Source organism: Oryctolagus cuniculus, chromosome 5, assembly GCF_964237555.1.
Source record: "Oryctolagus cuniculus chromosome 5, mOryCun1.1, whole genome shotgun sequence".
Taxonomy (NCBI): Eukaryota; Metazoa; Chordata; class Mammalia; order Lagomorpha; family Leporidae; genus Oryctolagus; species Oryctolagus cuniculus.
Window position 1 is genome coordinate 134,789,548 of NC_091436.1, and position 20,160 is coordinate 134,809,707.

General features: G+C 44.0%; 1 protein-coding gene across 8 annotated transcripts in view; it reads left to right on the forward strand.

Annotated features, from left to right (window-relative positions):
- The window catches only part of ILRUN (inflammation and lipid regulator with UBA-like and NBR1-like domains), a 109,811-nt gene that overhangs the window by 76,028 nt on the left and 13,623 nt on the right, over positions 1-20,160 (forward strand). For 6 of the 8 annotated variants that reach the window (XM_008262797.4, XM_051855762.2, XM_051855761.2 and 3 more), the window contains one exon: positions 12,007-12,335. In XM_008262797.4, coding sequence (XP_008261019.2) covers positions 12,007-12,335 — 329 coding nt within the window. The remainder of the gene's footprint in view (positions 1-12,006; positions 12,336-20,160) is intronic. The other 2 variants (XM_051855764.2, XM_051855767.2) reach the window with 1 other exon arrangement.

Below are 20,160 nucleotides of genomic sequence, written 5' to 3' on the forward strand. Positions count from 1 at the left end.
AGGAAGTTCTGTTTTGCTTTTGATTCTGACTCTGCCAGTAAACTTGACACATGAAGAGCGTATGTAGTTTTCTTTGCAGGGATACTATTTTATTAATCTTCATGTTCTTGCTTCAGTCTAGCTGGGATTGATACTGACTGGGGGCAGTTTCCTTGAAGCCAGAAACAAAGCCCGTTCTCTTTAGGAGGAAGAGGGAGAGCATAGTTGACATAGTGCTTGTCTAAGATCTCTAGGAATAATTAGTTACCATCAGCAATGCTGTTTCACATTTTTTTTTTTTTTGCCTGTAGTTTTGTCCAAAATAGTGGGGCTTACATCTTGTTATTTTGCTTTTAACTGTTTAAAGAAAAAGCACATAAGCTTTGTAGAAGTTAGACCTCACCTTAGAAGGATGTGTACCAGAGGAATGATTTTATTTTTTCAAATGAAGGCAGTTAAGATTGAATTGGGTCTATTATTTCATAGTCTGGAATTTGACTTTCTGGTTGTTGAATTAAATACTTACTTGTAATACTTACTTGAAGTAAATACTGATTTCTGCCTGAATATTTTACTTTAAATTGAAAATACTGCAGGGGCTGGTGCTGTGGCATAGCATATAAAGCCATCACCTGTGGCACTGGCATCCCATTTGGGCACTGGTTTAAGTCCCAGCTGTTTCACTTCCAGTCCAGCTCCTTGCTAATGTGCCTTGGAAAGCAGTGCAAGATGGCTGAAGTACTTGGGCCCCTGCACCCATGTGGGAGACCCAGAAGAAGCTCCTGGCTCCTAGCTTCAGATCAGCCCATGTCCAGCTGTTACAGCCAATTTGGAGAGTGAACCAGCAAATGGATGATATTTCTCCCCCCACCCCCCACCCCTCCTTCTCTCTCTGCCTTTCAAATAAATAAATCTTAGAAAAAGAAAATATTGCAGATTTCAGGATACACCGAATATTTCAATCCCATGTTGAGAAATTTAGCACAAATATGAAGGAAGAAGAATATAGGCCATTTTTCTTCCCGTTAGCATATAAAGTAGACATATTTAAATGTAAAGCCTTTTTTTTTTTTTTTAATTATTTGATAGGCAGAGTTACAGAGAGCCAGAGAGAGAGAGGTCTTCCATCTGCTGGTTCACTCCCCAAATGGCCACAATGGCCAGAGCTGCACTGATCCAAAGCCAGGAGCCAGGAGCTTCTTCCAGGTCTCCCACAGAGATGCAGGGGCCCAGGGACTTGGGCCATCTTCCACTGCTTTCCCAGGCCATAACAAGGAGCTGGATCAGAAGTGGAGCAGCCAGGACTCGAATCCGTGCCCATATGGGATTCTGGCATTACAGGTGGCAGCTTTACCTGGTATGCCACAGTGCTGGCTCCAAGCCTTTTTATCTAATGTTAAATTTAAGTTCAGTAGTAATGCCAAAATGATTTTTAAAATGCCAGTTTTAATTTATATATTTTATGCCCGTTGTGTATATTGACTTTAAAAAAAAAAACTTTTATTTATTTCAGAGGCAGAGAGATAGAGAGAGGGAGAGACAGAGAGGTTGGTCTTCCATCTGCTGGTTCACTCCCCAAGTGGCCACAATGGCTGGGGCTGGGTGGGCTGAAGCCAGGAGCCAGGAGTTACTTCTGGATCTCCCATATGGGTGCAGGGGCCACAGAATTTTGGCCATCCTCCACTGTTTTCCCAGGCCATTAGCAGAGAGCTGAATCGGAAGTAGAATAGCCAGGACTCAAACTGGCGCTAATGCCAAAGGCAGCGGCTTAGCCCACTACTACACCACAGCGCCAGCCTTCCAGCACCATTTCTTGAGAAGACTATACTGCCATTAAATGGGATTTGCAACCTTGCTGAAACCATTTGATCGAATACTTGAAGGGTTTGCATCTGGGTGCTCTGTTCTGTTTTGTTGATCTGTTTATCTGTCTTTCTGCCAGTGCCACACTATTTTTGTTACTGTAGCTTTGAAATAAGTTTTGATATCAGGAATAACTTTGCCTTTTTAAAAATTGTTTTGACTGTTAACAACTATTTGACTCTTAGTGATGAATTTGGCTCTTAGATTAATCAGTTTGGCTCTTTGGCTTGGGTGAGAACAGTCTGATCTCCGTTGCAGAGTTCCTCCCCAGCAACCAACCTTTTGTGTCATTATTTTATGCACTTATGATTGTTGTCTGAATCATTTCATTATAGGTTTCAAAGTCGTGATTTCTTCCACTGCTTATTATTAGCTAGAATTCAGGGAGGGAAAACAAAAGCTTTTCTTCATCAAATACAGTAAGTATTATCTTGAAATTCAGTTTCTGCAGAAAAGCCTGGTGAAATGCAGTTAGCTTACACTTAATTTCCAGTATTTAAAACATTAGTGCTATAGTTTATTTTAATGAAGCTAATGAATGAAGAAGAGTTCTAGATTTTTGTGGTGTCTCCTCCCTTTCTATGGGTATCATTGTAAACTCTTGGATTTTATGTATGAAGCTGGCTACAACATCCAGGATTGGGCCAGGCCAAACCCAGGAGCCAGGAACTCCACCCAGGTCTCCCAGATGGGTGGCAGGGACCCAAGCACTTGGGCCATCATCCATTGCCTTTTCAGGCGCATCAGCAGGAAACTGTATTGGAAGCAGCGTAGCTAGGATGCAAATCAGCACTCCAATATGGGACACTGGCATTAGTGTCACAAGTGGCAGCCACAAAGCCAGTCTCTGATTCAGAATTTGCTAAGGAGTTATGCTGTAAAGGAAGGCAGAGAAATGGGGAAGATGCTGAAGGAGAATTGAGAACATTATACTGTCTGTAACCACAAGAAATTTAAAACAACTCATGCCCATCAATTGGGAAAGGCTGGAAAAACATGAAAACATCTCTCTGTATGCCTTTTTTCTTTCTTTCTTCCTTTTTTTAAGATTTATTTATTTATTTGAAAGTCAGAGTTACACAGAGAGAAAAGGAGAGGCAGAGAGAGAGAGAGAGAGAATCTTCCATCCATTGGTTCACTCCCCAATTAGCTGCAACGGCTGGAGCTAAACCAATCTGAAGCCAGGAGCCAGGAACTTCCTCCAGGTCTCCCATGCAGGTGCAGAGGCCCAAGGACTTGGGCCATCCTCCACTGCTTTCCCAGGCCATGCAGAGAGCTGGATTGGAAGTGGAGCAGCTGGGACTAGAACCAGCGCCCATATGGGATACTCCCTCTCTGTATGCCTTTCTTTTTTCTTCCTTCCTTCCTTCCTTCCTTCCTTCCTTCCTTCCTTCCTTCCTTTCTTTTTTTTAAGATTTATTTATTTATTTGAAAGTCAGAGTTACACAGAGAGAGAAGGAGAGGCAGAAAGAGGGAGGGAGAGAGAGATTTTCAATCTGCTGGTTCACTCCCCAAATGGCTGCAGTGGCCAGGGTTGGGGCACAATGAAGCCACTTGCCAGGAGCTTCATCCAGGTCTCATGTGGGTACAGGGGCCCAAGCTCTTGGGCCATCTTTCACTGCTTTTCCCAGGCCATTATCAGGGAGCTGGATTGGAAGTGGAGCAGCCTGGACCTGAACTGGTACCTGCTTGGGATGCTGGTGTTGCAGGCAGCAGCTTTACCCACTGTGCCACAACACTAGCCCCCTGCATTATCTTTCCATTTTCCCATGAACTTATTGAACTTCCTACATAGATGACTATAGCAGATCTGATCTGGGGGCATTATTGGTAAGAAAGTAGTAGCCACACCAAGAGAGGGTCATTAAGAGCATTTTCTTGGTGCTACATGAATGCTCTTAGGAGAAATAATGTTTCCAAATTTTAAATGTGTCTTTATATTAATATTAATATATTATATATTATATTAATATAAATAATATGTCAAAATAACTGATTATATATTAATATAAGCAATCAATATATTAATATTAATACATAATGTTATATAATATTAATATATTAATGACAGCATTGCTTTTCCCATTTTCATTCTGAACTAATGTTCATCTTTCAATCTTGAGCAGGTATTTCAATCCATGGCACTGATTTAATGGATTTGGGAAGCAGCAATCCTTATTTACTGAGACTTAAATAAATGTCTTCAAATGATTGCCCTTACCCTGCATTTAAGGAAAAGCTCACGATATTTTTAAATAGGACATAATTTGGAAAAATAGTGAAGTGGTGATAGTTTCTTTGTTGTTTCCCTTTCAGCTTTCCTTTCATTGCCCTTCCTTAGATGTCTCCTCTCCTGTGTGAACTTGTTCCCCTTGATAGGATTTGTTGATGTTGAAGTTAGGTAGCTTAATATGTTTTCCTGAGGGACATTTGTATTTTAAAAGGAAATTCCTAGGAATAATACAAAATGGTAAGAATCAGGTTTCCCGTGTACATTTGTGGTAAGATGGTGGGGCGTAAGAACAGGTAGAGAAGCAGATTTTTTTTAAAAAGACTTATTTAGTTGAGAGGGAGAGTTACAGAGAGAAAGGGAAAGACAGAAAGAGAGATATTCCATCTGCTGGTTCACTTCCCAAATGGCTGCAATAGCTAGGACTGGGCCAGATTGGAGCCATGAGCTACTTCTGGGTCTCTTGACCCATTTGGGCCATCTTCCACTGCTTTCCCAGGCACATTATCAGGGAGCTGGGCTGGAAGTAGAGCAACCAGGACTCGAGCCAGTACCCATATGGGATGCCAGCACTGTAGGTGGTGACTTAACCTGCTATGCCACAATGCTGGCCCCATGGGAAACAGATTTTGAGCAGAGGCCATCCTTCAGTAGTCTATCATACACAGAGACACACACTGATGTTAAAATCTGCTCACAGGGGCTGGTGCTGTGCTGCAGCGCTGGCATGCCACATGGGTACTGGTTCAAGTCCCGGTTGTTCCACTTCCGATCCAGCTCTCTGCTATGGCCTGGGAAAGCAGCAGAGGATGGCTCAAGTCCTTGGGCCCCTGCACCCACGTGGGAGACCTGGAAGAAGTTCCTGGCTTCTGGTTTCGGATTGGCTCAGCTCCAGCCATTGCAGCCATTTGGGAGTGAACCAGTGGATGGAAGACCTTTCCCTCTCCATCTGTCTCTACCGCTCTCTGTAACTCTGTATTTCAAATAAATAAAAATAAACCTTAAAAAAAAGACCTGCTCATAGTAGTGACCTTTTTTTTTTTTTTTTTTTTTTTTTTTTTTTTTTTTTTTGACAGGCAGAGTGGACAGTGAGAGAGAGAGACAGAGAGAAAGGTCTTCCTTTGCCGTTGGTTCACCCTCCAATGGCCGCCGCGGCCGGCGCGCTGCGGCCGGCGCACCGCGCTGATCCGATGGCAGGAGCCAGGAGCCAGGTGCTTTTCCTGGTCTCCCATGGGGTGCAGGGACCAAGCACCTGGGCCATCCTCCACTGCACTCCCTGGCCACAGCAGAGAGCTGGCCTGGAAGAGGGGCAACCGGGACAGAATCCGGCGCCCCAACCGGGACTAGAACCCGGTGTGCCGGCGCCGCTAGGCGGAGGATTAGCCTAGTGAGCCGCGGCGCCGGCCTAGTAGTGACCTTTTTAACAGCACTGTTTAGGCATGTTTCAGGCTGCTAGACTGCCAGTACCGTGAACTCTTACAGAAGCTGGGCCGCACATGCCCAACTTTTCTGCAGAGGTGAGATGTGAGCAGGGAAGTCTCCAGATGCCCGTTGTTTCTGATCTGCAGAAGAAAGGTGATGTTTCTGTTTTCCTTTGAAGATGGGTTGAACTTTAGGAAAGATCTGAATCCAAAACCTCCAAATCTAGAGGTGGCCTCTGCAGTAATCTTCCATGTGCATGCTGACTGAAGCCAGATTGTCAGATGCCTGGCAGCTCCCAGGGACTAGTAGTGGTAGGTGTTCTGAAGATCAGAAGCCCGCAAGATTTTAGTCCTGATTACAACTTGATCCACCATGAGGTGTCCTTGTAGGCTAGATTTTTGACAGTGGTTTTTCAGGCCCCTTGCCTTTTCACTTTCTGATGCCCAGAACCAAATGCAAACCTATGGATGCATTATTAATTGGTTGCTTTAAGTGGCATCTGTTCTCCTGTTGTGCTGGCCAGAGGTGGGATTAGTCTTGCAGCTTCCGCCCAGTGGATACCACATCAAGATGATGGTAATTCAGTTGTGCCTACCTCAGTTTAAAGAATGTTAACTGCTTACTGCTGTCCTGGAAGGGGTAGAGACTTCCCTGCTGATAGGACTATCCCATGTGTGTAGCTGATAAAGGGCTCTTTTTGAGACCTCTAAAGGACCTGTGTCACTGTCACCTTTTTCTGCTATCAGATCAAAACAGTCAGTTGTGTTAGTCACTTCATTCCACAAAGTGTTCTGTATCAGCTCTGTTGGAACTTTACCTCTTAATTTCAGAATATATTTTCTAATGTTGTACCACATTATTTTAGTAAACTTTATATTTTAGAATGATTTTAGTTTTACAGAAAAGTTACAAAGACTAAATAGAGTTGTCATATACCAAGTTCTCCTATCGTTAGCATTTATATTACCATGGCACACTTGTTAAAGCATCACCTTTGTTGTATCTCAATACTGTGAACTAAACTCCACAGGGTATTTGGATTTCACATTTTTCTACTAATAACCTCTTTCTGTTCCAGAATCCAGTCTAGGCTATGACATTATAATTAGTTGTCAAATTTCCCAGTTTCTTAAGTTCTGTGGCAGTTTCTCAGTCTGTGTTTTTCATGACTCTTGACAGTCAAGAGAAATACTGGCAAGTATTCTAAAATGTCCCCTAATCTGAACTTGTCTGCTGTTTCCTCATGACTGGTGTTGGGAAGAATATCATAATGATGAAGTGCCCCATTCAGGGAGAACCTGGTCATCACTTAACATCGCTGGTGGTGCTGCCTTTATCACTAGGCTGGTTAAGTAGTGGTGCATCTGGCAGGTTTTCCTGCTGTAAAGTTACTGTTTTACTCTTTCCCTGCTTTATTCCTTAAAAGAGAATCACCTCCAAGGAGAGGATGGCAGTTAGAATTAAGCTTCACCTCTTGGAAGGGAGGGTACTGGTACATTGTTTGGAATCCTTATAGAAGGATATTTGTGTCTTTTCCCCATTTAGTCATTTATGTATATCATAGTAAGTATGTATGTTGTACTTTGGGTTATAATCCAACACTGTGTTATTTTATTACTCAAATTATTCCAGCCAGAGGGGTCTCTTTTTGGGTTGGCTCCTGTATCCCAATGACATTCTCTTATCCTTTTTTTTATTTGACCACTACCTTTCTTGCACTACAAGGTACTCTAAGTTGATCTTACATTTTTTATCCCCTGTCCATAGAATCAGCCATTTCTCTAAGGATCCCTTTTTCTTTTCTTTGGAGAATGGTATTTAGGAACCAGAACTTGGGCACTTGGTTTGCTCATTGCTACTGGAATGTCTACTTCTAGTCTCAAGCATACTAACTTTTGTATATGGGCATGTCTGTAATTAGTTCTATATTATGATAGCCAGGAGTTTATATTGAGAGATCTCTAACTTTAATCCAGTACCATAGGGTTCATTTTAGAATGCTGCCTTTTCTTGCTTAACTGTAATATCCCTGTTCGATAATGAGAAAACTTGCTCCCATCATCTGCCATCCACTTATGTACTTGTTCAAGCCCACTATACATTTGGAACAGTTTCAGGATTGTTAACTCATTATTTCATGAGGAACAAATTTTCCAGTTGGGAACATTGCACTGATTTTTAACTTTTTATAGTTCTAAACAATGACGTTTATATTGTAATAATATTTTTTTCCACCTGTAAAAGGGATGTGTTGAGTGAGATAAGATTTAACGGCACCGTCTAGCTCCAAAGTTCTGGATCAGAGATGCTTTTTAGAAAATCACATTAAGACCAAACACTTGGCTCAATAGGCTAATCCTCCACCTAGCAGCGCCGGCACACCGGGTTCTAGTCCCGGTTGGGCGCTGGATTCTTTCCCAGTTGCCCCTCTTCCAGGCCAGCTCTCTGCTGTGGCCCGGGTAGGCAGTGGAGGATGGCCCAAGTGCTTGGGCCCTGCACCCCATGGGAAACCAGGAGAAGCACTTGGCTCCTGCCTTCAGATCAGCGCGGTGCGCCGGCCGCAGCGCACCAGCCATGGCAGGCATTGAAGGGTGAACCAATGGCAAAGGAAGACCTTTCTCTCTCTCTCTGTCTCTGTCTCTCTCTGTCTCTGTCTCTCTCTCTCTCTCTCTCTCACTATCCACTCTGCCTGTCCAAAAAAAAAAAAAAAAAAAAAAGACCAAACACATTAAAATCAAATTTTCCATTTGCTTACAAAGTCCTGCCTTGGTTAGCTTGACACTTTGATTCTATCTTCATGGCTACTCTTCTGGGACATTCTGCTTGTCCATTCATTGATGCCAAAGACCATATGTCTGTGCAGAAAGATACTGTGATCTAGTAAATGGGATCAACTTAACCATAGCTTTAGTTCCCTGTATACTTGGATTCCTGTCTTCCTGTTAGGGACAAACAAGTGTGAGTTTAAAAAGTTATTCCAGAAAATGGGAGTTTTCAGTCTGTTGCTAACTTGAAGAAGTCTGACCATGGACCCATCATTTTCACTTCTCAGCCCCCAGATCCTTTACTTGGTATGTAAAGTAGTTTTCACTGGATGGTCTTTTCTAGTTGTGGTTTTGTTATCATAGCTGGTAAAATATCTGGCTAGTAGTTAATTCTTTTTTTTTTTTTTTAAGTTTATTTACCTGTATTTATTTGAAAGTCAAAGTTACATAGAGAGGGAGAGGGAGGGGGAGAGAGAGAGAGAATGAATCTATAGTTCACCCCACAGCTGGTCTCAACAGCTGAGGCTGGGTCAAGCCAGAGGCAGGAGCTTCTTCCAAGGCTCCCATGTTGGTGCAGGGGACCCAGCACTTAGACAGTCCTCCACTGCTTTTCCCAGGCCATTAGCAGGGAACAGGATTTTAAGTGGAGCAGCCGGGATTCAAACCAGCACTCACATAGAATGCTGGCATTACAGGTTAACGCACTTTGCCACAACTCCGCCCCCCTGATAGTTAATTCTTATCTCAGTAATCAAGGCATTCTGGCAAGAATTGGCAGTGGTCAGCCTTTCTGAAACAAGCTTGTTGGGCCATCTTTACCTTTTAAAATTTATTTGACAAAAAAATAATCAATACACACCCACACCAGGCAGGGAATGAACACATTCAGGAATGTGAAGTCTAGACATAGTTCTTAGGATGCTGAGATGGTACCATGTAGAAGGCATATTTTCTTGTTCACTGTGACCCATTGTGGTAATACTCAGAGAACCAGAACTGGTTATTGTTGTTGTTTATGAATCATTCTCAAATTACTTTCCTTTCACGACTTCTGTGTAAAATCTGAACACAACAGGGCAGTACCCAAGGCAGAGAATAAAGATATGTAAATAAGATAAGATTACATATTACAGAGGCTTGAGTGCATTCTCAGAAGCCAGGGGGAAGAAATGCCATTTTCTCATTTACTGATCCCAGCTTTCAGGCGACTATGAGAGAATGAAGCACATGACCCGTAGCTCGGTACGCCAAACCTATCATAGTACTTACCAAAGGATTTTAAAACAGATGGGTAAGACAAGGAATAGGACACTGGGCATATCTGTGTGATAAGTGAGCAGCAGAGTATGTGACTGCTGCCTCCAGTTAGAAAGCTAGGACACGAGAGCATGAGATGACTCTCCCTCAGGCTGGCTGCCTTCAGATTGCTCCTAGGGCTGGTATCTTACAGGCTTACCACGAGATTGACTTAGAGCCTTGAACACAAGTCCTCTGACTCCCATTCTTGGTATTGTCCGAATTTATAAGTGGCATGCTGAATGTACAGTGTAGAGGTTCAGCTGCTGTGCCTACTAGTTCATATGAGGACTTCGATTTCTTTTCTTTTTTTTAAGTGTATCTGGAATTTCTGTGAGCCATGCCAGTGCCAGCGAGTGGCTTCAGCTTCTTAAGGGGTGAAAGGAGTTGCTAGTTTGAGAAGCGAACAGCAGGTGTCATTGCATCTCCGCTTTGACTAGACTCCGGCTCCTTGTTTTTCTTAATGCAGCTCCTAAACCATGAAGCTCAAATTGCATATTTATGGCTATATGATTCTCAGATCCCTTTCTTCTTATACAGAACCCAAGTTCAAAATGTAGAATAACCACAACCTTAGACTGTTTTCCTCAGTTTCCTGCACTGTCCTTTTTTTGTATTTGCTCTAGGCTTCTATATATTGTATTTGTTCTAGACTTACATATTATCTATATTTCTAGGTAGCTAACCGACAGAATGTATTTGCCTTTCCCTGGAGGCCTTTCAGCAGTTATTTGGAAGCTTAGTTTTTCATGTTTGTTTTTAGCAAGGGTCACATTCTTAAAAGCTTGGCCTTTCTGTAGCTTGCTTTTCCAACCCTTTCTAGCAGGATTGCAGGTTGCACTGTTGTCCAAAGTGAAGTGCTGAACATCAGAGGACACTTCTACTTGATTAAACTCTGTGGTCTCAGTGTAGATAGCTGGTAGAGCTTCTTTGTATCGTAGAAAATAAAGTTGGTGTTGAACTGGGAGAAAGTTTGAGGCATTCTAAACTCTTGGTGTCTCTTGATCACATAGATAAATAGGGTAATATACAGTAGTGCTTCAAAAAGTTAATGGGCATGGAATTAAAAGATAAGTTGGGGCCCGGCGCTATGGCATAGCAGGTACAGCTGCCGTCTGCAGTGCTGGCATCCCATATGGGCACCGGTTTGAGTCTTTTTCTACTCCACAACCAGTCCAGCTTTCTACTGTGGCCTGGAAAAGCAGTAGAAGATGATCCAAATGCTTGGGCCCCTTCTCCCATGTGGGAGACCTGGAAGATGCTCCTGGCTCTTGGCTTCGGATCAGCCCAGCTCTGGCTGTTGCAGCCATTTGGAGAGTGAACCTGTGGGTGGAAGACTCACTCTCTCTCTCTCTCTCTCTCTCTCTCTCTCTCTCCTTCCTTCTCTCTGTGTAACTATGACTTTCAAATAAATAAATAAATCTTAAAAAAAAGATAAGTTGAATTTGGTGCAAAAATATCTTGAAATCCATGCAATTTTTTTAAAAAGACTTATATATTTATTTGAAAGGCAGAGAGAGAGAGGTCTTCCATCCGATGGTTCACTCCCCAATGGCCACAGCAGCTGGAGCTGCACTGATCTGAAGCCCGGAGCCATAAGCTTCTTCCCAATCTCCCACATGGGTCCAGGGACCCAAGCGCTTGGCCATCTTCCACTGCTTTCCCAGGCCACAGCAGAGAGCTGGATCAGAAGCGGAGCAGCTGGGACTCAAACCGGTGCCCATGTGGCACTGCAGGTTGTGACTTTACCTGCTACATCACAGTGCCGGCCCCCGTGCAATATTTTTCATATACATTTTCATGAACTCAAATGACCACCCCTCATGTGCATGTGTTTTAGAATTCTTTAGCACCAAAATAAACTTTTGTCTTTTAATTTCATTTTCCATGAACTTTTAATATTGTAGTTAGTCTAGGTTATAGATGGTTTACACCTGTGTCCATTTTCCACTCTCTGCTGTCCTAATTTAGCCAATGTATGAGGACTCTAGTTGCTCCCAAGAGGGGGAGAGGTTGATAAGCTGCAAGATTATAAGCATTTTGTGACCTAAGAACTTTGCCTGCCCTGAGTTTTTGGAGTTAAAACACATGTAAAATAAACCAAAACCCACAAAAAGTTGTTAATTCTGGGAACAGTAGTTTTTAGGTTTCTGCTTATTGATAATTATTCTCTAGAGTAGTGCTTTACTAATAGGGCTATATATCTGAATCAACTGGTAGTTTTGTTTTTTTTTTTTTTAACATGTAGAGTTTCATGGATCTCACCACAGACCTGCACCAGAGTTTGAAGTTGGTGTTAGAAATGCTTCCTAATGTATTTGTCATCTTTGTCAGCACCTTAATAGAAGAAAATTTCTTTGTGTGGTTTGAGTGCTGTTTGGGTTTTTCAGTGGTGGCGCTTTAGGCCTCAGGTGTATGCCTGGCACTGACATAATTGCCTTTTTGTTTCAGATGTCATCTGGGTGATTCTCAGTGTGGAGGTGGGTGGACTTTTAGGAGTAACACAGCAGCTGTCATCTTTCGAAACGGAGTTCAACACACAGCCACATCGCAAGGTAGAAGGAAACTTCAACCCGTTTGCCTCTCCCCAAAAGAGCCGACAATCAGATGAGAACAACTTAAAAGACCCTGGGGGTTCCGAGTTCGACTCCATCAGCAAAAACACATGGGCTCCTGCTCCTGACCAAACCGAGCAAGATCAGAATAGACTCTCACAGAACTCTGTAAATCTCTCCCCCAGCAGTCACGCAAACAACTTATCAGTAGTGACTTACAGTAAGGTAGGTGCACTCCTAGAAGAGGAGAAGGGGCAGGTGGTGGGCCTTGGGATTGGTGATACCCCTCCTGGCGTACCTAGAACCCTAGACTGCCACTCCCCAGAGGAGGTTCTTTAAGACTGCTTAGTCTCCTGCCAACAGCAAGAACACAGCAACTTCCTGTTTCTCCCCTCTCTGCATCTTTCTGTTCTGTGGATGCGGCTTCATCCACATTTATCACACACTCCCTTCTCTACTTTGGTTTGGATGTTGAAAGAGTGAAGTTCTTTAGCATTTGAAAAAAAAAAAAAGTCAAACTACCACCAGCCATGCTTCCACTGTAAATGCATATTAAGCTTAGAGCAACCAGCAGCACAGATTGAGAATTTGTTCCTGCTTTGTGTTTTTGATTCGGGGTGGGCTTTGTTTGTTACAGTCATTTTATGCAGATACAGTGTTGGGCTGTCACTTGTTGATGTTTTTTCAGTGTATTAACGGCCCATTGACACTCTCACCCACAGCTCATATGGTATTTTGATTTTTCAAATGTGGGAAATAAGTGAGAGAATTGTTTGTTGAGTTAAGCATGACTTTAAAATACCTTGATGTTGTGAGATACTCTTCTAGGTATTTGACTTCTTGATCTGTTTCTCTGTGCTAGTTAATTAAATAGCGTCTTCCGTACCCTGCTAAGAGGCAGTGATGGTTCCTGGTTGTTGGTTTTGGTTGGTTGAATAAAGCACCGATGCTGAGAGCTCACTGTTACAGGTGGTTTCTGTGCTGGAGTCCAAAGACCATTCCTGTGCATTGTTCTTGGATTGATGATGCTGTGCGTTAAACCCAGCATCCTGCCTGTACAGTCACACGCACTGTTAAGTCTGTCTTTGTTGCTTGTTGGCATTCACCCTCCATTTTTTTAAATAAAGTTGATGTTTATTGGAAGGGCAAGTTGCTGTGTTATAAGAATGATGTTTTTCCAACCAGTAATATATGATCTAGCTCAATAGACTAAGAAAAGAAACCCAGTGATGGGAATCCTTTCTCTCCACAGGGCCTAGTAAGAGGGATTTCATTCAGTAGTAGTAGAGTGAAGGACTGATTGGTTGGTTGGTTGAGTGCACGGTCATTACAGAGGATTTTGTGGATTTGTGTTAGTTGTACAGGATATGAGAGAAGTAAATTGGTGGGAAATTGCCTGTGTTTGAAGAAGGACTTAACATCTTAGACTTTAATACATAAAATCTTCTAAGCTCTTCTTTTTTTTTTTCTGTATTGTAACCCTGCGGTATCCATGACTATTCTGGGCAGTGACCAAGCCAGAAGTATCCCTTTTTTGACTGGCATTTGAGACAGTTGAGTTGCAGAAGCAAAATCAGTTGTGGCAGTGCTTTCTCTAGTGGAAGGCACTTTATCCAAATGAGAGCTCCTGTAGTCTTAGGAGAGGGCTGGTGTTCCTGACCATGGCACCACACCCATCATTCTGAGTTGTGTACCCATTAGTTGTTTTCCTCTTTTTTAGGAATTGATCCTTTTTTTTTTTTAATCTCACTCTATGATGATTGCCCTAGTTGGCAAGAGGAAGGTTAGGGTTTCCTGCCTGCCTTAATTAAGGTTCTACAAGGGGCTGCTGCTTTGGGAAGGGCTGGATTATGGTGAGGTCATTGAGGTATTTCTTGAAATTGATGATATCATGGTATGTTGCCTATTTTTTTCATGGACTCTGTAGGACTGTTTAGAAGAGAAAATTTTCCCACTAAAGAGACTATCCAGGAAGATTACTGACTAAATGCATTGAAAATGTGAAACTTAGAGTCCCAGAGGGAAATGGTAACCTAAGCAGAATCCTGCTCAGAAGCATTCGTTTGAAGCATCCACAAGTTCTCTGAAAGCATTGCTTCCTAAGCTGAGTCAGCTCTACTAGGGCGCCTTAGGAATGAAATGGGATATGACAGTTCCCAGTGTTTATTAATATGTGTGTACTGTTTAGAGCAGTGTGCATTGCACAGTAGGAGATTTAAGAGGAATAAAATATCTGATCCCTACCCACCAGGAGCTTACTGTCCAGTAGGGATGACAAAACATTCACAGTCATTAGAGAGCAATTCATGAAGGATGAGTTTGGTCAGTACAGAGCAATATGGTCCAGATGTATAATTTGTGTGATGGCTGGGGGCTGCAATAAAGAGTTAAAGAATCACAGATGGGGACTGACACTGTGGTATAGTGTGTAGAGCCGCCATTGGCAGTGCCAGCATCCCATATGGGTGCCAGTTTGAGTCCTGGCTGCTCTGCTTCCGATCCAGCTCTCTGCTAAAGCTCTCTGGGAAAGCAGTGGAAGATGGCCCAAATGCTTGGGCCCCTTGCACGCACGTGGGAGACCCAGGAGAAGCTCCTGGCCCCTGGCTTTGGACTGGCACAGGTCTGGCCATTGCGGCCATTTGGGGAGTGAACCAGTGGATGGAAGACCTCTGTCTCTCTCTCTCTCTCTCTCTCTCTCTCTCTCTCATTCTCTGTGCTTCTATGTAACGCTGCCTTTCAAATAAACAAATATTTTTTAAAAAAAGAATCAGATGAAATAGAGGTAGAATTGAAAGAAAGGGCTTTTCAAAGGAAGGGTGAGATTTGGGAAGGTGACAGGTAGCGAGGGTGGGGAATGGAGAACAATTGAAGTGCTGAGGATAGACTAAGAGACCTGTGGGTGATGGAGAGTGGGAAGAGACATGTTCAGCTGGTTGCAGTGTGTTGCTTTGAGAAGCAGTGGGTAAAGTAATTACAAATGGCTTTGGTAAGAATTGGTACTATACTTAAAAGGATACAAATAGACCTTGATCATAAATCTTTGCTAAAGCTCGTGAGACTTAAAGCAATCATATACATTTATATTTGATTGAGAAAACAGGATTTCTTCATTTTCAAAGGCAAGCTTGCTTGAGGTTCTTTTTTTTTTTTTTTTAAGATTTTATTATTTATTTGAGAAGTAGAGTTACAGAGGGAGAGAGAGAAAGGTCTTCCATCTGCTGGTTCACTCCCCAAATGGCCACAACAGCTGGAGCTGGGCCAATCAGGAGTCAGAAGCTTCTTCTGGGTCCTCCACGTGGGTGCAGGAGCCCAAGCACCTGGGCCATCTTCCACTGCTTTCCCAGGACATAGCAGAGAGCTGGATCAAAAGAGGAGCAGCCAGGACACAAACCAGCACCCATATGGGATGCCAGCACCACAGGCAGAGGCTTAGCCCACTACGCACAATGCTGGCCCCTCACTTGAGGTTCTAAAGTGTATGCTTGACAAAATGACAAGATCGGTAATATACTAGAGTTTTTTTACTTGCCAGGTGTCCTGTCAGGAACTTTGTGTGTGTCATCTCAGTTTTAAATAAGGAAACAAAAGCTCTGAGGGGCTAAATAACTTTGCCCAGTTTCACACAACCAGTAAGAGAACTGAGATTCAGCTCCAAGTGCCAGGTTGGTTATTAAAAGATATTTTCTGGTAGGTACACCTGAGCCTTCCTTAAATCCTCTTGTTGGGCTGGGAGCTGTGTTGATTGCTCTGGCACTGGATTGATGACCAGGTCATCAAGGCCTGAAACAAGAAGGGTTGAAATGAGATTGACAGCTGAGCATTGCCTGTGGTATCTTCTTTTTAAAGAGCTTCCCTGTTTTCTGAGTAAAAGAAGTAATAACTTCATTCCCTGGTTGATAAAGACTATTTTTTAAATCTCAATATGTTATTTACACTAAATAGCACTCTTTTATTTATGAGTGGGAAGAAAGAGACCCCTAGGATTCTGTAGTTACAAGGTGTTTTCATTTTACCCAAGTGCCGTCTTTACTGCCTGGATAGGAAAGAGTGTCTGATGTGCTGGTGTAAGGGCTCATCGAGTTGGCAATAGATATGATTTCCTTGAACGAAATCGCTGTGGCCGGGGCTGTGGCATAGTGGGTAAAGCCGCTGCTTGCAGTGCCAGCATCCCATATGGGCTCCGATTCTAGTCCCTGCTGCTCCACTTCTGATCCAGCTCTCTGCTATGGCCTGGGAAAGCAGTAGAAGATGGCCCAAGTGCTTGAGCCCCTGCACCCACGTGAAGACCGGGAAAAAGCTCCTGGCTTCTGGCATCGGATCAGTGCAGCTCCAGTCGTTGTCGGCCAATTGGGGAGTAAACCAGTGGATGAAAGACCTCTATCTCTGCCTCTCCATCTTTCTCTGTGTAACTATGACTTTCAAATAAATAAATATTTTTTTAAAAAATTGCTGCCTGCCTCCTAGTCGGAGAAATAACATGATGCTCTTAGAAGCCAATAACCAGTTTGAGTAGTCAGAGTCTCCTACCACCTCCATAGTTACAGTTTAACTTTCTTGGGTTGGTAGGATGAAATGAAAAGATTGCTTCAGGCACCTGCTGTATGAGGGCTGGGTGGATATGTCAACAGAATGGGACATCTGTCAGTGCCAAGTACTGGGCACACCACAGTCCTTCCCCAGCTTCTCTTGAATAATCATCAGCCCTCTGGACTCAGGACTGTGTCCCTGGAGGGAGTTCTGGGTGGGATGCCTTCCCAGGCTTCAGTGCAGCCAGAGGGCCTGACTCCTCCCTGTGAGCTCTCAGAGGGAGTCAGAAAAGTGCTCCAAAGATTCAAAATCTGCCTTCTTGCTTTTGTTAGAAATTGATTTGCCTCATCAGCTCAGTTGTGGCTGACTTATCCCAGGTGAGCAGTGAGATCAGATATTGGTGAAGATTAAGAGCTTTTTAACCCTTTTTATGTGATTAGCTCAGGAGTCTGAGCTGAGTAGGACAGGTGCTCTCTCTGTTGACTCAAGGCTAGTCTTGCCATGGTTTCTAGCGCTCTGACTCACCTCAGGGGCCCGAAAGCTTGTGTTTGGACAATGTGAAGTCATGAAAAGCAGTTTGCAGAGGTGTGGAAGGAGAACAAAAGCCCTATTAAAAATAGATACGTCTTTTTCTTACATGCCAGTAATTTTTTCAATCTCAAATGTTTTCTAAGAAGGCTTACAGAGCAGTTACCCAATGGTGTGAATCAGGACAGCTGGGAATAGGGAAGGGCGTGTCTGGCAAAAACCAAGGGGCTGTTCAGGACAGCCGATCGCTTTGTTTCCTTTCTCTAAAGGGGTGATAATTTACAGTGGGGTTGGGAAAGGGGGGGGTATGCTGAAAGGGACCATAAATTCATTTATTTTGCTGCTTGGACTATGGCTCTTATTTTGTGTTTGTCCTTACTTTAAAAGGGGGCGGGGGACGGGCTGGTGTATGTCTTATAGTCCTTTAGAGTGGATTATAGTCTGTGCCACCGTTATTACTTCTGCCAAGTGCTGGTTCAGACGAAGAAACCAGTTATTATCTTTGTGGGGGTTTATCCTGCTCCTCCAGCATCAGCCACTGCTGAGTGCCATCTGCCCTGACTGCACACCCTCCCACCAGCTCCTCCTCTTCCCTCTGACTGCTGTCTTGAGTGTTCTGGATCTAGAGCTAGGCCAGGAGTCAGTCTGCTCTTGTCAGATCAGAAATCAAGCTCTTTCTAACCTGCTGCTGTCTGTGCTGAGTAAGACATAGAAGGGAGATTTTTCTCTCCATCCTTATAAATATTAGGGGTACTGGAAGAGGTTTGGAAGAGGCAAATCTTTTGCTATCCAGGCCTGAAGATGAAATGGCTCTCATTACCTACTTTGAAGTAGCCAGTACATTTAGCATAATAACGAGGGATGGATTTGCGCTGACTTCATGGAATTAGGCCCCACATACGCCAGATCCAAGAGCTCTGAATTTGACCAGAAGGCAGGTAATTGGTTTCCTCAGCAAGGCTCATGGTTATATAAGGCATTATAGGGCTCTGGTGTAACCGTTCCACTGCCATGAAACTTCAATCTTCATCCTCACTGCAAGATCCTTTCCAGGAAAGGTGTATTTTTTTTTTGTTAAAATTTTTATTTTTATTTATTTGAGAGGTAGAGTTACAGACAGAGAGAGGAGAGACAGAAAGGTCTTCCTTCCGTTGGTTCACTCTCCAGATGGCCGCAATGGCCAAAGCTGCACTGATCCGAAGCCAGGAGCCAGGAGCTTCTTCCAGGTCTCCCATGCAGGTGCAGGGGCCCAAAGGCTTGGGCATCTTCCCACTGCTTTCCCAGGCCATTAGCAGAGAGCTGGATTGGAAGAGGATCAGCCGGGACTAGAACCGGTGCCCATATGGGATGCCGGCGCCGCAGACGGAGGATTAACCTACTGCGCCATGGTGCTGGCCCCTCCAGGAAAGGTTTAAAGATGATTCAGAGAGAAGCTAGAAGGGAAACTTGACTCTCCTGATACTTTTTCTAGTTTTTTCTCTTCTGGCAAAGGATAGGTAGCAAAAACATACTATTACCAGGCCAAGGACAATTTAATAATCAGAACTATGGAGCTACTGTTTATTGAGCACTTCTTCAATTTCATTTTTATTGTTAAAATTCTAAGTACTTAGTATAAGGAATCAAGTAATTAAGGCTTACAACAAAAATGCACATCGACTGCCTACTTCTTAACTGGCTAGGTGTTGTCTCCCGGAGTCAGCAGGCCCAGTGTGTGACCTGCATTACCTCATTCAGTCTGCACAGCAGCACCACAACACAGGTGCTGATACTGTCCCTTGTGTAGTCACAGAGACTTGAGGTATGCTGCTTAAAGGTGGTAAAACCACGAGGTCACACCTGTGTTACCATCACATCAAGTTGCTTCCCCATTACACTGTTCAAGTACACATTTTTCCTGACACACAGGGGCTTTCTGTAGTGTATGGCTACATTTCAAATGATGGTCAAGACAATTATTAATCAAGTGTTATGTGACCCCTCTCTTACTAAACTCTTTCTCCCCACATGCTGCTTTTTTTTTTCCCCCTCTAGCCTCCAAGAAAGGAAAAGATTCCCTAGCAACCTCCATAGCCTCTTGGGTTTAGAGTTTTGGTTGGCATTAAAATTTCCATTAACTCTTTTTTTTTTTTTTTTTTTTTGACAGGCAGAGTGGACAGTGAGAGAGAGACAGAAAGAAAGGTCTTCCTTTGCCGTTGGTTCACCCTCCAATGGCCGCCGTAGCCAGCGCGCTGCGGCCGGCGTACTGCGCTGATCCGAAGCCGGGAGCCAGGTGCTTCTCCTGGTCTCCCATGTGGCTGCAGGGCCCAAGCACTTGGGCCATCCTCCACTGCACTCCCAGGCCACAGCAGAGAGCTGGCTTGGAAGAGGGGCAACTGGGACAGAATCTGGCACCCCAACCGGGACTAGAACCCAGTGTGCCAGCGCCACAAGGCAGAGGATTAGCCTATAGAGCCATGGCGCCGGCCCATTAACTCACTCTTGAGATATCAACACCTGTTTCTCTTGAAGTCACAAAATATCCTGTCTACATTCATTCCTTGATTGTGTTCAAAAGAGACAGTCTCTGGGGCTTTATTTTTCTGGAACAAATTTAAAATCTCCCTTTGGGGGCCGGCACTGTGGCTCACTTGGTTAATCCTCCACCTGCAGCGCCGGCGTCCCATATGGGCGCCGGGTTCTAGTCCCGGTTGCTCCTCTTCCAGTCCAGCTCTCTGCTGTGGCCCGGGAGGGCAGTGGAGGATAGCCCAAGTGCTTGGGCGCCTACACCTGCATGGGAGACCAGGAGGGAGCTCCTGGCTTCGGATCGGTGCAGCGCCGGCCATGGCGGCCATTGGGGGGCGGGGTGTGAACCAACAGAAGGAAGACCTTTCTCTCTGTCTCTCTTGCTGTCTAACTCTATCTGTCAAATAAAAAAAAAAATCTCCGTTTGGCCGGCGCCGTGGCTCACTAGGCTAATCCTCCGCCTTGCGGCGCCGGCACACCAGGTTCTAGT